This window comes from Pseudophryne corroboree, chromosome 8, assembly GCF_028390025.1.
Source record: "Pseudophryne corroboree isolate aPseCor3 chromosome 8, aPseCor3.hap2, whole genome shotgun sequence".
Lineage (NCBI taxonomy): Eukaryota > Metazoa > Chordata > Amphibia > Anura > Myobatrachidae > Pseudophryne > Pseudophryne corroboree.
The window spans coordinates 339,003,506-339,021,509 of NC_086451.1; the positions used below are offsets into that span (position 1 = coordinate 339,003,506).

The 18,004-nt window shown below is 41.3% G+C and overlaps 1 protein-coding gene across 1 annotated transcript in view; it reads right to left on the reverse strand.

The window, feature by feature from the left end:
• Positions 1-11,535: 11,535 nt before the first annotated feature.
• LOC134949074 (transmembrane 9 superfamily member 2-like) overlaps positions 11,536-18,004 on the reverse strand; it is a 200,838-nt gene continuing 194,369 nt past the window's right edge. The window contains exon 17 of the mRNA XM_063937428.1: positions 11,536-12,353. Coding sequence (XP_063793498.1) covers positions 12,286-12,353 — 68 coding nt within the window. The 3' untranslated portion in view covers positions 11,536-12,285. The remainder of the gene's footprint in view (positions 12,354-18,004) is intronic.

The following is an 18,004-nucleotide window of genomic DNA, read 5'->3' on the forward strand; positions in this document are numbered from 1 at the left end:
TACATTGTATCTTGAGACACTATGATCTAGTTCTTTTATAAATAATGTTTTGTCTATGTTCTAAAAATCTTAATTTCATTTTTCGTGTAGTCCTTCCTATGTAACAAATTACATGGACATTGTAGTAAATAAATTACCCAACTAGTCTCACAATTCATAAATGACCTTAATGAGTATTCTGTTCCATCAAGCAGACATTTTATATTTTTTGTTTTACTCGAAACATAGCCACAGGTCATACATTTGATCTATTACATTTGTAAAACCCATGTGGTCTCATGGGTAACCATGTTTTTTCCTCTATTCGGCTCCTCTTGTATTTTGTTTCTTAACTGACTTGGTGCTAGTTTATCTTTTATGGTAGTATTTTTCTTAAAAATAATCCGCAGAATTTCTGGAATCAAATCTCTTAAAATATGATCTTGTTTTAATATAGGATAATTCTGTTTAACAATTTTCTTAATTTCAGCAGATTTGTTATTATATTTGGAAATAAATAAGACTTCTTTCAAATCTATGTCTTCACTGTTTTTAACTTTTATTTTGGGTTTTAATAATTCTTCTCTATTTTTTTCTCCACTACTTCTAATGCTCCATCTAAAAATCTTTCGGATAATTACGTAATTCACATGATTCCATCAACTCTGCCGCTTGTTTTATAAAGGTGTTGTGTTCTGAACAGTTCCGCTTCAACCGCTGTAATAGTCCCGTTGGAATATTCTTTTTCCAAGGGGCATAATGAGCACTTGTAAAGTTGAGATAAGCATTGTTTCCTACTTCTTTACTATAATTAGACGTATGTATTTTCCTATCTATAATTTGCAATGTGATATCAAGATAATAATGGATGAGTGAAAAGTGTGAGGGAACTGTAAATTAAAATTATTAGTATTAAGGTGAGGAACAAACTGTGCAGCAGAAACAATCACCATCCCAAATAAAAAAAAAGGTCATCTATGTAACGGCCATAGAGGACCAGATTCACGCCAAATGGTCCCCCCCACACGAGCTGGTCCTCGACCTTACCCATGTAGAGGTTTGAATAACTAGGCGTGAACCTGGTCCCCATGGCCGTCCCCATAGTTTGACAATAAAATGTGTCAGAAAAAAGAAAATAATTGTTTTAAAATAAATGAAATAAAGTATAAATTGTCCGCGTGCCTCAGAGAGATCCCCATCTGCATTAAGTTGATCTTTTATTGCTTGTATACCCAAAATATGGGGGATATTCGAATATAGACTCTGAACGTCTAAAGTTAAAAAGGAATATGACGGTGTCCAAACAACTTGTTGGATTAATTGGAGAAAATGTGATGCATCTCGAATGTGAGATCTCAAATGGAGCACATGGGGTTGTAAAAAACTGTCGACATAAAAGGATAAATTCGATGTAAGAGACTGGGTACCGGCTACGATGGGGCGACCTGGGGGGGGGGGGGGGGGGGGAATTACAGATTTATGTCATTTGGGAAGATAATAGATGGGAGTCACCGGAAATGAGGGAAACAGAAATCCATATTCTTCCTTAGAAATAATACCTGCAGATTCTGCTTCTTTCAATAGACACTGTAATTCTAATTTAAATTCTAAAGTGGGGTCTTTAACTAATTTAGTATAAAAATTTGCACCCTCCAAGATTCTCATAGCTTCTTTAATATAATCACATCTGTCTTGAATGACTAGGCCACCCCCCTTATCGGCCTGCTTGATAACCAGTGTACTGTCCTTTGTTAATTTTAGGAGTGTTCTCCTTTCCCATTTGTTCAAATGTCCTTTTGGTAACAGCCTTTTACTGTCAACCATACATATAGACTGAAAACTATCCAATGTAGTTTTATAAAAACTTTCGATACAACTACTTTTTGAAGAAATGGGAAAGAAGTCCGACTTGAGCTTGAATTTACTTCTATCTACATTAATATCAAATATTTTTTGTGTTTTTTCCTTTTTCCTTCTGTAAATCCATTAATATTTGTAGGAAAGGTTTATCCCCAGAGTCTAAGAGGATAGGCATTGGTTCATCTTCCGCTCTGGTCAGCCTTTTTTTTTTTTTTTTACAACACATCTTTTCCTACATAGGGAGTGTATAAATCTATTTAGTTCAATAAATAGATCGAATAAATTGGGTCCTACTGGGGGTGAAAATTGTAATCCTTTAATAACTAGGTTTCAGTTTTTGATAATGGTTTGGAGGACAGGTTATAAATGAATGACGCTAATTTCTCAATTTTCTGTTTATTCGGCTACTTGTATCTCTCCTTTTTCCCTCCTCTCTTTCCTCTGCACTTATATTCCGACTTCTTTTTGGTGTGTAATGTTGTTTGTCTGTTTTTCTCCCCCAATCTCGTTGTCTGTTTACTCTTTGTTCTAAAAAAGACATCTGTTTGTCTTCCTTTCTAGGGGGAATCTAATTTCAAGTTGGTTTTGGGCCTTGTTCCAGTTACAAGATGTTCATCTTTACCTCTGTTTTTTTCATTATATTCCTTGTTATAGATATTTTCAGAAGTTTCTGAGGTGGCCCGTAAGTGACGATTAAAAGTGACGGAAAATCTTCACCTTTTCACTTTTTTGTTCATATATTGTGGGGATTCCTGATATCTATTTTGTCTTTTAAATCTAGGTTGATTAATGAAGGGTCGATAGTTCGACCGGTGTGTGGCTGTATATTCTCACGATTAGTGTGTTTCCTCCTATGATAGGTGTATATCTCCCCATTCTGATAGTCTTGTAGGTCCCTTCTAAATTTCTTAGATTTAAGATCTGTAATTTCCCTTTCGAATTTCAAAATCCTCTCTGTTACATATTGGTCCCTAGTCTTGAATTCAGCAGTCATACTTAGTGGCTCTATTTTGTTCTTAATATTGTCAATATCCTTCTCTAATTGTTTAACTTTTTTATCCCTAAATTTAATAACTAAATCTATCAAAGACCGTGAACAATCATCAAAGATAGACTCCCATTTATCTTGGTAAACTTTATTATCCCCAAATATAGAGGATTTTGTGATACGTAGTCCCCTAGGGATCATCTTTGTATCTAGATACTTCCACAGATTGACTGCGTCTAACCAATTTTTTGTTTCCATTTTAATTAATTCTTCTAATTTATAAAAATCTTCCTTTAATTCTAGATTTTCACTTCTATTAATATCTGACACATATTTTTCTAATCCTCCCCATTTGGACAAATAGGTTTGCCTCCTAGTGTTTCTTTTACCAAAATTCGAGAAACAACTCACATCAGCTGCGTGGTGATAACTATGTGTGGTAAGAAAAAAGGGAAACTAACCTCATTTAAAGAGTGGTTTACAGCACGCTTAATAAGAGTAGGATCTCTCAGCAGCTGCAGAAAATTGGATCGTCAATCCAAATAATATATAAACAAAGGAAAAAACAAACAGCGCAAAAAATGGTGAGCAGACAGGTGTATATGATAAAATCATGTATAATTTATTTATGCAGTTAATAATACTCAGTATTCCTTAATAGGTTATAAAACAACCGAGACAATAAAAAATGGAGCTATTTAAAAAAAAAAAAAAAAAAAGTCTCTGGTAAGCTTGGACATATATAGACAGTAGCAATGTTATCCAGTGGTAGGTGGACCTGAAAGATGCTTTGCCTTTTGTAGATGGGACTGTATTTTCCACAATAGTTACCACTTTTGAAGATGGATAATTCCCTTAGCGATGGTTCAGATGGCACAGGCTCCAGCGCACAAATGAGGGAGTGTAGAAGTGGATATTTAACAAGGATGGCACACCAAAAAGTCCCAGGCTCTATAGGTCCACTGTCCAATTTTCTGGATGTTGCATTTCGCTGTCACAAGGGGCAGCTTTGTCAAAGGTAAAGCTCCTTGCTCCATTTGTCCCTTTTTATAGGAATAATCACGTCATCACACCTGCCTGAAATATCATAACTTCACATATATAAAATTCATCAAAACTACATCTTTTTAAACAATATAATTAAGTGAGGCAAAACTATTTGTCCACAGTTCCTTTTTTTTTTTTTTTATAAAAAACGAGTGTTAGAAATACTTACATCTAGAAAAGTTTTTAATAATAGGTGGTCATATGACTACTCTCTTGAACACTAGGTGCAAAATGGGAATAAGATGTTCAATGGTCTTCTTGGTCTTCCTATATCATTCCTACTCTAGTGTCCAGAATAGGTCCGGTCATGTGACACATTTGTCATTAGTCACATGACCGGCACTTGTTCCTACACTTCTTACTACTCTAATATCCGGGATTAATCCGGTCATTTGACACTCTCGTCATCAGTCACATGACTGGCATTTCCATCTTCCTACAATGACAGCGTTAGTCTCCGACCACATGATTACGGTCACATGACGAACTCATCATCAGTCACGTGACCAACACTTTCATCATCCTACAATGGCGGCCTTCATCTCCGATCACGTGGTTGCGGGTCCGCAGCTCACGTGATCAGTATTTAGCCAATCATGTAGTCACAATGGACTTATTTACATAATTTTACTACAGATCACATATTTCCTTAAACATAGAATTCCGTTGTTATGGCAACCCATAATAATAAAATTGTTTTTTGTTATTCACGATTAGTGTGTTTCCTCCTATTATAGGTGTATACCTCCCCATTCTGATAATCTCACTTACCAGTCTTTCATGGAGCATATGCTCCTGAAGAAGCTGGGTGCCACCAGCGAAACACGTTGAGATGCTTTTCATACCAACAGGACCCTGGTAATATTTCTGGCAAACTTTGGGAGACATTTCTTTGGACACCACCATCCAGTGTTTCCAACAACACATGGTGTAAGGATTTTCAACTACCCTGTGGAAGATGACTGCTACATGAAAGACCGGCTACCTATCTATGATTGAATCGCCCCTTCTGCATTTAAAGGACTCACAGCTAAATGACCTTTTATGGGAAACTTTCATCCTTAATCAATAGCTTTCCACTTATGGGACTTATACAGAACGTACCATCAATTGGTTATTATCCTTACTGAGTGCAACATACCAAAATCTACAAACCTCAGCCAGTCAAAATCCAGGGGGCTCCTGAGTGGTATATATTCTTTTAATCTATTTATTCACATTACCGGTATGTGCTATATATTTTGTATATTTTTAATTTTCTTTTTAATAAATGTGCTTACTATAACAAGCGGTTTATATACACTGCTCAAAAAAATAAAGGGAACACTTAAACAACACAATGTAACTCCAAGTCAATCACACTTCTGTGAAATCAAACTGTCCACTTAGGAAGCAAAACTGATTGACAATCAATTTCACATGGTGTTGTGCAAATGGAATAGACAACAGGTGGAAATTATAGGCAATTAGCAAGACACCCCCAATAAAGGAGTTGTTCTGCAGGTGGTGACCACAGACCACTTCTCAGCTCCTATGCTTTCTGGCTGATGTTTTGGTCACTTTTGAAAGCTGGCGGTGCTTTCACTCTAGTGGTAGCATGAGACAAAGTCTACAACCCACACAAGTGGCTCAGGTAGTGCAGCTCATCCAGGATGGCACATCAATGTGAGCTGTGACCAGAAGATTTGCTGTGTCGGTCAGGATAGTGTCCAGAGCATGGAGGCGCTACCAGGAGACAGGCCAGTACATCAGGAGACGTGGAGCCGGCCGTAAGAGGGCAACAACCCAGCAGCAGGACCGCTACCTCCGCCTTTGTGCAAGGAGGAACAGGAGGAGCACTGCCAGAGCCCTACAAAATGACCTCCAGCAAGCCACAAATGTGCATGTGTCTACTCAAATGATCAGAAACAGACTCCATGAGGGTGGTATGAGGACCCGACGTCCATAGGTGGGGGTTGTGCTTACAGCCCAACACCATGCAGGATGTTTGGCATTTGCCAGAGAACACCAAGACTGGCAAATTTGCCACTGGCGCCCTGTGCTTTTCACAGATGAAAGCAGGTTCTCACTGAGCACATGTGACAGATGTGACAGAGTCTGGAGATGCCAAGGAGAACGTTCTGCTGCCTGCAACATCCTCCAGCATGACCGGTTTGGCAGTGGGTCAGTAATGGTGTGGGGTGGCATTTCTTTGGGGGGCCGCACAGCCCTCCATGTGCCCTCCAGAGGTAGCCTAACTGTCATTAGGTACCGAGATGAGATCCTCAGACCCCTTGTGAGACCAAATGCTGGTGCAGATGGCCCTGGGTTCCTCCTAATGCAAGACAATGCTAGACCTCATGTGGCTGGAGTGTCTCAGCAGTTCCTGCAAGACAAAGGCATTGATGCTATGGACTGGCCCGCCCGTTCCCCAGACCTGAATCCAATTGAGCACATCTGGGACATCATGTCTCGCTCCATCCACCAATGCCACGTTGCACCACAGACTGTCCAAGAGTTGGCGGATGCTTTAGTCCAGGTCTGGGAGGAGATCCCTCAAGAGACCATCCGCCACCTCATCAGGAGCATGTCCAGGAGGCCACACACTACTCATTTTGGACTTGTTTTAAGGACATTACATCAAAGTTGGATCAGCCTGTAGTGTGTTTTTCCACTTTAATTTTGAGTGTGACTCCAAATCTAGACCTCCATGGGTTAATACATTTGATTTTCATTGATAATTTGTGTGATTTTGTTGTCAGCACATTCAACTATGTAAAGAACAAAGTATTAATAAGAATATTTCATTCATTCAGATCTAGGATGTGTTGTTTAAGTGTTCCCTTTATTTTTTTGAGCAGTGTATGTATAATTGTTTTGATTTTCATACAGCCAGCGCTGGTTATTCATCATTTTGTTTGTTACTATATTTTGGGATATAGACCATCCCTATACCAGCTGTTGCTGACAGCGCACTTGTAATCTCTTTTTTATCTTTGGTTTGATATAAGACCTCCTCATATGAGTAATGCCTCGCTCTGCAGTAACAGAGATCTTGGAACCGGCTCAATAACGTTAGTTATAGTTTAGGAAGATTACTATTAGTGGTACCAGACTGGTTAACGGATATAGTGAGACCAGGCTGGGTACCGGTTATATCTGTACCTGGTTGGTTACCGGTTTTATCTGGACTGGGCTGGTTACCGGATTGGATTTAGCAAGGCCGGGCTGGTACCGGTTATATCTGGACTGGGCTGGTTACCGGATCGGACTTAGCGAGACCAGATTGGACTTAGTGAGACCGGCTGGTACCGGTTAAGGCTGGACTGGCCTGGTTACTGGTTTGGACTTGGCAACACCGGGCTGGAACCGGTTATGTCGGGACCGAGGTGGTTACCGGATTGTACTTAACGAGACCAGGCTAGTACCGGTTATATCTGGACCAGGCTGGTTACCAGATTGGACTTCGCGAGACCAGGCTGGTTACCGGATTGGATTTAGCGAGACCGGGCTGGTATCGGTTATATTAGGAGGGGGCTGGTTACCAGATTGGACTCAGCGACACTGGGCTGGTACCGGTTATGTTTGGACCAGGTTGGTTACCGGATTGGACTTAGTGAGACCAGGCTGGTACCGGTTAAATCTGGACCGGGCTGGTTACCGGACTGGCCTTAGCGAGACTGGGATGGTTACCGGATTGGTTTTAGCGAGACCAGGCTGGTACCGGTTAAGTCTGGACTGGTTACCAGATTGGACTTAGAAAGACCGGGCTGGAACCGGTTATGTCTGGAACGGGCTGGGAACAGCTAACTTCTTAGGACACCCAGTGAATGCAGGGGCAACCTGGGATGCAGCTTGAGGGCGACATTGTGCAGGTGCAGAGGCTCTGACCGGCATTTAAATCTCCTGCTCAGCTGCAATTGGCTAAGCAGATCATATGTACCAAGGAGGATTCCGATTGGCTGCATTCGTCAGCTGAGACTCCAGGACACCGGCGGGAGACCTCGGTGGACGGACGGTTGGGGACTGTGTCAGCAAGTGTATCTGTGACAATGTGTCAGTGTGTTTATGCCACCAAGGGGTGTCTGTGTTACTAAGACGCATCTGTCAGTAAGGTGCGTCTGTGTCAGTAAATGTGTGTGTATGTAAGCATGTCTGTCAATAAGTGTGTGTATCAGTGTATTTGTATCAGTAGGTGGTATCGGTCAGTGTGTTTGTATCAGCAAGGGGTGACTGTGTTAATAAGAGGTGTATTTATAGTTAAGCAGTGTCTGTGAGTAAGGCTTGTCTGTCAGTAAATTGAATCTGTCCGTAAGAAGATTATCTGTCGGCAAATGGTGTCTATGTCCGTAAGCAGTATTTCTGTCAAAGGTGTCAGTAAGTGGTGTGTGCCAGTAAGAGGTGTCTCTGTCAGTCATACCTTTCACACTGCCAGCAATATCCCGGGTTATTTCATGTGAACGTGCAGCCACCCGGAATATTGTACAGTGTGAAAGCACCCAGCTGAAATAACCCGGGTATCGAGCAGGGTTGTACACGAGTTCAACCTGGCTCTTAGTGGCATGTGAATGGGTTTTCCTGGATCAATGCAACCCAGGACCCATTCACAGCATAGGCAGAGTGGGAGCATACAGCCAGAGACAGTGCTGTGCACCGGGCAATGACAGCTGCAGCTGTCGAAAATTGATAGCTGCAGCTGTCGATACAATCAGTACCACTGACCGTTCATACACTGCCTGGCATATTGTCATGCTATCTTGTAGATAGCATTGCAGACGACAGGGGCGCATAGCGTTTACTGGTGAAACTGCTTCATTACATGGGGGAGAACAGGTATTACTGCACATAACGTGCGCTCATACCACTTCACCCATATAATGCCTGGTCATACATCTACCCCAGTTTTCTGAGAAGAATCAGGATACTTTAGCTTTTGATTTGTTTTAATAATGTTCCCTTGAGAAAGCTCGAATCAGTAGTGAAAAACTTCCTAATGTAGAGATCTTACCCCTGAATATCTATACCCATTGATCTTGATGGAATGGGTCTGTAGATTGCACAACTCAGACTACTACAAGTGTTACAGGGGCAGATTTTTATTTTATTTTTTATATTGCCTTCCATGTTTAATCCTAAAAGGGCTGTATAGAGGTAAAACATTTTCACCTTGGACCATTCCTCATGGAATAAATATTTTACCACCTGATGTGCTCCCTTAATAAAAAAAAAACCAGGAATTTAGCAGTGACAGTGGATGCTTTGGTTTCATTTATCCCCCATGGATTTATGTAAATTTATATTTCAACATTATCCAGATTAAATAAGGTGTTCCTTCAATGCACCTAAAGATACACATTGTGAATGGGAACATTTACCTTCTACTTATCAGCAAATAGATCTTCCTTAGTGACAAAAGAATTTACAACCTGGATGAACAAGTCATAACTGTTCTAGAGGATGACTCTTTCCTTAGTCTCAGAACTGCAACTGGTACAAAATACCCCTTCATAATCAGAGACTACTGTGTCGTGCTGCCCTCCTTTTTCCTCTTAAGTGCAATAAAAGTAGTGGCTCCCTCCCTTTCTTGTGCCACTACCAATTCTTGCAGATTGAGTAATCACCTCTCCATCTAGTAAAATACAGCCTCTTTCCTAGTTTGAATGCCTTTGCGTCTAACTCAACAGGTCGCAATATTTCTGCACTGTACCATTCCATTTTGGCCATGACCCATGATAGGGAACACCATGAAGTCACTTAGGAGGCAGATATACCAACCCTAACTAACAATGAGGGATAGTCTACCGTAAGTCCAGGACTGCTAAAGCCTCCATTAGTGTGGCCAATAGGGAAACGTGTTATAAGTTGTACACCAGATAGTACTTTGTGTCATCTAAGCTTCATGCAATCTTTTCTTCAACTTCAAGCTCCTGCTAGAGACAGTGTGGAGAGGTGGGAATATTTTACATCACTTGGTGGTCTTGTCCCCTTATCAGCTCTTTTTGGTAGCAAGTGTGGAACCTGATATCAAGTGTCACAGAGTTGGCTATTGTCCCAAGTGTTGCTCTCTCGAGATGTAAGTAGACATCAAGACAAGCTTATAGTGTAATGCTGCCAAATCTTTAATTGCTAAAAATTGTAAACCTCATGTAACTCTTTCACTAACAGTCCTCCGAGCCAGCATCCATTGTGTGGCCCGTATGGAGGACAACTCTACAAAATGCCACTGTGGCTAACTTTCATAAAGTCTGGGCCCCGTGCCATAGTTTTCAATCTTCACCTCTCCCTGGTCTCTGCTATCCTACCTCTTTTCTTTTTGATATCTTTTCTCTTTCTTTTGCTCTTTCCCCTCAGTTTAGTCATATCACAGTCTCTATTCTCTTTTGTTCTATATATATATTTATTTATTTATTTTCGTTTTCTCTCTCTACATATTCTTATCCCCCTTCCTCATCCTTTTTTGAAGCTAGACAATTACCTGGGTTTCACTTTCTTATATGTCCGCTCTTAATGTCAGTTATGATCTTAGACTCTCCATTGACTTTTCAGTAGTCGGTCAATGTGGTATGGGTTTTCTATTGTATTTGCATCATTGTTTTGGTATTAAGTTTTAATTGCTTGTCTTACTAATAATTTACTGTGAATGTACAGTGTATAATATAATCCTGTATCCCCATTTATGGAAAATAAAATAAAACATTGTTTTCAAAAGTATAAAAGTAGTTAAAACAGAATACATTATTGCCAAGATAATACATCTTCTATAAATCTGGATTATGAAAATAATCCTATCTTGAGCAAAACTTGAATGTCTATTAGCTGTTTGAGGTTGGTCTCAGGTTCTATGTTGCTCCCAGATGCTATTTCATCCATGTGTATGTCCCAGCACTGTGCATTAGGTAGAGGGAAATTTTCAGAGCTGTTCTGAATCCGTTCTAGCCTACATGGTCTAAGTGTAGTGCTTTTTAAATAATACAGGGAGTACACATTCCCAGAACACCACTGAGACCTCAGGATAACTTTTGTTTGATACTTACAACCAGATCTGTTCTAGTCGCTAGACGAAATGATCCTTGGATAGCCATGTCTGTCTTCAGGTTGCAGGATCAGATGCTGCATTCCCAGTACAATAAGAATGCAAGTGCTTGCACTACAACGGCAGCAAAAAAAAAAAAAAAAAAAAAAAACACAGATAGCACCTGACCTACAATAAAAAAAAAAAAACAAAAACCAAAGAGGTACATTATATACCAATTTTGGGTGACAATTATCTACCTGTATCTTAGATGGGAAGCTACCTATTTTAAGGACTGCCATGCAATGTTAAAGGAGATAAATTGACTTTTCATCCTGGACCCTATCACCATGAAGTGTCCCTAAAACCAAGGCAGCAAAGCTATTATCAAGTACTGGGCAAAATTAAAATCATCAGTTACATTTTGAGTCTTTTCTATTAGATTGTATAGACTTAATCCAAAAAATATTGTATATATGTATTTCATAAAAGCTTTTGTACAAGGTAACCAAACACACAAAACTTTGAAAATGGCTCTAATAAATGGTCATGTTCCACCTTACTGGCTAACCTATACAAACACCCTCACAGTACAAATGCACATTACCCGCAGTGGGTACAACTGGCAGCAACAATGACCCAATTAATTGCAATACAAACCATAAATGTGTACGGTCTTTGCACTTTTATTGCACAAAATAAGACATAGGCAAGGCAGGAAATACATGCCACTAGTTTTGGTTTGTTATCTGTAGAACTCCTGAAGCCCTGTACCTAGAGCATTTTGCTAGAGTAGTTTAGAAGCGTATGAAAGATACACTTTTTGCTATATACAGGTGAAACGCTTGCTAATACAATAAAGCCAAACAATTACTCTCTGAGCAGGTAGTGCACGCTTGCTATAACGTGTTAAAACAAGAGCAATAAAATGTACAGATCATTTTAAATAAAATAAAAAATTACAACCTTTCAAGAATACAGTATGGATGGACAATGTAATGAATATTTGCACAAATAAACCTTTGACGAATAAGAATATCAAGACTATCTGGAAGGCACGGTAGCAAAATTATACACTGCCTTATAACGTAATGGTATATCAAACAACATCATGGTGCGCCATGACTTTACTTTCTAGTCATGGGCAAAATAGGAAATACCCAATCATTGCTGAATGATACTGCTTAATAACATCTCGTAGCTCACACTTGTGTATTTACAATTGTTTAAAAACCGGCTTAAAAGGAGGTGGGAGAAGCACATGACGGAATGTTGTAAACAGTCTCTCGAGGTGCTCATCTCGGCAGAAAGTCTCTGTTTTGTGCCACATTTGCAAGTCTTTAAATGGTAGCATCTCATTCTTATTAGGCATACTGTAAATTGTAATCTGCTTGTGTGTCAACTCTGCAGAAATTCCTGGTTAATCCACCTTGACAACACTGTAAATCTTCCTGACAAACCAGTAGCATGCAAAGAATCCAATGGTACCTATAATGTAGAAAAATAATAATAATTAACGGATTAGAAATTATATAACACACAAATTAATTTAGCTACGTCTAAGATCCATACTAACTAATGAACACGGAGCAAATGATAAAAAGGCATGTAACAACAGTCACAAAATGCTTATGTATTCTTGAATTATGCCAGTGAAGGCTTTTGTAACCACTATGCTGAGCCTATTTTGCCACTATTTGGACTGGACACATTTGAACATCAAATAAAGTAATTTTTCATGCAGTACCCACACAAATATACATTATAGAGTTTAAATGTATCTTGAAATTGTAAGTTAGTGAACAAAATGAAAGAGTGCTTGTTTTTTTAATTATTTCCAATGCATTTCTTCCTGCTGCAATGTTCCAGGGAGGAGAAGGAGGGGGACGCACTACTCACACAGGAGCTGCCATGTTTCTGGATGTCCTGCCGCTAGGAGCCAGGGCTCTGTCATGCTGAGTGTGTGTGTAGATCATATATATACACATATGTCAATACAGCATTTCTGCTTATAACCAGCCTCTTGAGTGCCTCATTGTCCACCATTGGAATTGCATACATTTTGAGGATTAAGGCACCGGGGCACGCTGTTGTCTGAAGCTGAGTGCCGGCTGATTTGGCTTTGTATACACATACATACATATATATATATACATACATATATATATACATACATATATATATATATATATATATACATACACATATATATATATATATATATATATATATACACACACACACCTCTAAGCTCATTTACCTTTAACCTGGATCAGCTGCTATTTTGGTGTGTTGGTGACTGTCTCACTTTGAAAGCCAGTAATCTGTTGGCAGGTGAGCTTTAAACCAGGTAAGCACACTTGTGTAGTTGTGTTGGTGACTGTCTTACCTTTTAATAGCCATAAGTGTGGCAGGTAAGCTTTAAACCAGATAAGCACATTTTCCCCTATGAAACAGCAGTTGCCAGGTTTCTTTAAAATCTATGTGAAAGTTTGTGTGATAGAGTAGGACTTGAGGTGAAATGGGGTCCCACGGAGTGGGCCGCAAGCTTACATGCATTGTACAATTCATAAACCAAAACTCCATTGTTTATTCAGATGTATACTAAAGCATTAAAGGTGAATGAAGCTGCTTAGGAGAGGGTAGGGTTTTCTGTATATGTATATTTTAGTTTGGTGGTCACAGCCCACCGCATCCCAACCCCAGGGAATGGCGAATGCAGTGGTTCCTCGTGTTTGTATGTGTGTGTATGTGTATATATATATATATATATATATATATATATATATATATATATATATATATATATATACATATACATACACATACACATACACATACACACACACACACACACACACACACACACACACCATGAGGCTCCAGCAGAAGCCGAAACGGCCGTTGGGAGCCGCAGCTGGGTTGGATATACATCCCCACCCTGGACATGATTTGTGAGAATATACAAGTATGCCTTCTATGTCATATATGCTGATTTGCACAATGATTTGATACTACTTGTCTAAATGTTACTACGCTATAACTGGAGTGCTGGTTTCTCCAACAACATAGCCCCTGCTGGAGCCTCATGGTGTGGTTGTAATCATATCGGATCCATTAATCTGGCAACCTCTGTCGGAATAAGCTTGGTGTTGTACGGTTCACAAGTATTTGATATATATATATACTACACACCTTTATAAATGTACAGCAAAGCATTTCTTTCATTATAATCCTGTTTAGCTATTTTCTCTTAGAACTTATGGTAAAACTAGGTGCTTACAAAACAATAACGTGCTCCTGATACTCTTGTTTACTTTTTTTCTATGTCTAATTATCACCATGGATACCGGGGTATCTGACAAGTGTTTTTGTCAGATGAACTATTAGAAAATGGCCGCCGCTACCTGGAGACCTATGGACATAATCACATCAAAAATGGCCACCATCTTTTGGACTTGACTAAGACTGGCTCCTTCCCCCTGTGAACTGCAGCCACTGACAAGAAATGGATATGAGCACGGAATCGCCGCGGGCGCATGCGCAGTAAGCGCCGGAAGTGGGGCGGAAGTGACGCGCCGAGTCCGCAGCCGCCGGAAGTGTGGCGGAAGTTCCGCCTTTTATCACTCCAGAGCCGTTTTAGTGTTTTTAACCTGTTTTCTAAGTGTGAATCAACTCGTTTTTACTTATACAGGTTGAGTATCCCTTATCCAAAATGCTTGGGACCAGAGGTATTTTGGATATCGGATTTTTCTGTATTTTGGAATAATTGCATACCATAATGAGATATCATGGTGATGGGACCTAAATCTAAGCACAGAATGCATCTATGTTACATATACACCTTATACACACAGCCTGAAGGTCATTTTAGCCAATTTTTTTGGTAACTTTGTGCATTAAACAAAGTGTGTCTACATTCACACAATTCATTTATGTTTCATATACACCTTATACACACAGCCTGAAGATCATTTAATACAATATCTTTAATATCTTGGTGTATTAAACAAAGTTTGTGTACATTGAGCCATCAAAAAAACAAAGTTTTCAGTATCTCACTCTCAGTCAAAAAAGTCCGTATTTCGGAATATTCCGTATTTCGGAATATTTGGATATGGGATACTCAACCTGTATTCAGTCCATAATAACCTGTTAAGCATTGTTTTATATATATGAGCAGCCTTAAAGTATTTAATATGTAATTGCATCACATGACTATATGTGATGTTATAGCCCTCCCACTGATCACTTTGGCTATAAAAGCACATACTGTCTCATTCTGTCCCTACCCCTTGAAGAAGTCTCATCAGACGAAACGCGTTGGGTGACCTGTACCTACCTCATTCTAAGATAAGGAAAAATTCTTTCTTTTTTAGTGCATATATTCATTTAAGTGCTTTTAGCTCAGTTGTGTGTATATATTGTCGTCCCTATTTTTTATGTGTTTCTTTTATGTTCATTTTAATAAACAGCTATTTTTAATATTTTAACTGGCAACTTATCTTATTGACACCCTGGTCGCTATTTATCCCTCATCCCCTCCTTTTTCATATATATATATATATATATATATATATATATATATATATATATATATATATATATATATATATATATATATATATAAAATAAGATTTTACTCACCGGTAAATCTATTTCTCGCAGTCCGTAGTGGATGCTGGGGACTCCGTAAGGACCATGGGGACTAGCGGCTCCGCAGGAGACTGGGCACAACTAAAGAAAGCTTTAGGACTACCTGGTGTGCACTGGCTCCTCCCACTAAGACCCTCCTCCAGACCTCCGTTAGGATACTGTGCCCGGAAGAGCTGACACAATAAGGAAGGATTTTGAATCCCGGGTAAGACTCATACCAGCCACACCAATCACACCGTATAACTCGTGATACTATACCCAGTTAACAGTATGATAACAACTGAGCCTCTCAACAGATGGCTCAACAATAACCCTTTAGTTAGGCAATAACTATATACAAGTATTGCAGACAATCCGCACTTGGGATGGGCGCCCAGCATCCACTACGGACTACGAGAAATAGATTTACCGGTGAGTAAAATCTTATTTTCTCTAACGTCCTAAGTGGATGCTGGGGACTCCGTAAGGACCATGGGGATTATACCAAAGCTCCCAAACGGGCGGGAGAGTGCGGATGACTCTGCAGCACCGAATGAGCAAACTCCAGGTCCTCCTCAGCCATGGTATCAAACTTGTAGACTCTTGCAAGAGTGTTTGAAACCGACCAAGTAACAGCTCGGCAAATTTGTAAAGCCGAGACCCCTCGGGCAGCCGCCCAAGAAGAGCCCACTTTCCTCGTGGAATGGGCTTTCACAGATTTAGGGTGCGGCAGTCCAGCCGCAGAATGTGCAAGTTGAATCGTGCTACAGATCCAGCGAGCAATAGTCTGCTTAGAAGCAGGAGCACCCAGCTTGTTGGGTGCATACAGGATAAATAGCGAGTCAGTTTTCCGGACTCCAGCCGTCCTGGAAACATATACTTTTTAGGGCCCTGACTACGTCCAGAAACTTGGAATCCTCCAAGTCCCAAGTAGCCGCAGGCACCACAATAGGTTGGTACACATGAAAAACTGCTACCACCTTAGGAAGGAATTGGGAACGAGTCCTCAATTCCGCCTTATCCATATAAAATACAGATAAGGGCTTTTGCATGACAAAGCCGCCAATTCTGATACACGCCTGGCCGACGCCAAGGCCCACAGCATGACCACTTTCCACGTGAGGTATTGTAGCTCCACAGATTTAAGTGGCTCAACTCAATGCGACTTCAGGAAATCCAACACTACGTTGAGATCCCACGGTGCCACTAGAGTAGGGGTGGGCAATTATTTCAGCTGGGGGGCCACATAGCACATTCCAGCGAATATTCGAGGTCCGCACACAAAATTTCCCCTCCCTGGGTACAGTTGCCAGCTCCCCCCTCTCCTTGTGCACACACAGGTACTAGGCATCACAAACACACACACAGGTGTAGGTGAGTACAGGGTGTTTACGCAAAGCGTCAGGGGGTGTACACTGTCAAAAACGTCGGGAAGGTAGGGGTACAGGGTGCCATATACACAGAGGTAGGGGGTTCTGGGTATCAAACATGGGAGGGGAGTACAAGGTGTGTAACACACACACACAGGGGTAGGAGGGTACTGGGACACACACCAGGGGTGAGGGGGATAGTGGGCGTCATACACAGAGATATGAGGTACAGTGATTCACACAAGGGGGGGGGGGGGGGTAGGTGGGTACAGGGCTCCCAGGGTGCTCACCTCTCTCTGCACCAATCCACTGAGCTGCAGGGTATGATCTGCGGGCCCCAGATACAGGCCAGGGGGATCCAGGCTGGTCGCTTAACAAGTGTTGCATGCAGCCCATGGAGCCGCGCCACCAGTCATTTCGGGTGTAAGGCCGGAACTGTGACCGGGAGGCCAAGGTCTGCTTCCTCCTCCCTGGAGGAGGGAGGTGCGGGAGATGCTGCCGCTGTTCCTCCATGGTGATGCAGCAGGGAGCAGGAGGTGGAGCTGGCCGAGGAGGTTAGTCAGGGAGCAGGAGACAGCCGGCGTCCAGCTGCCCAGATGATCCGCTGGCCCCACCCGCTGCTGCCCCTGATTTGGCTCCGCCCCCTGCACCGCTCAGCGCCTGACGTCGGAAAGGAAATCCCGGTCAGCAGCCCCTGTGACGTGACCGGGATTTCCTCAGCGGCGCCGCGTCTTGGAGCTGCTGTAGTGCAATGACAAGCGGCTCAGCCAGTCGGGCCGCTTGTCATTGGGCACTGGTGGGCCAGGCAGGATCGGTTCGCGGGCCGCATCCGGCCCGCGGGCCGCATGTTGCCCACCCCTGCACTAGAGGCACAAATGGGGGCTGACTATGCAGCACTCCCTTAACAAAAGTCTGAACTTCAGGCAGTGAAGCCAGTTCTATTTTGGAAGAAAATCGATAGAGCCGAAATCTGGACCTTAATGGAACCCAATTTTAGGCCCATAGTCACCTCTGACTTGTAGGAAGTGCAGAAATCGACCTAGCTGAAATTCCTCCTTTGGGGCCTTACTGGCCTCACAGCACGCAACATATTTCCGCCATATGCGGTGATCATGGTTTGCGTTCACTTCTTTC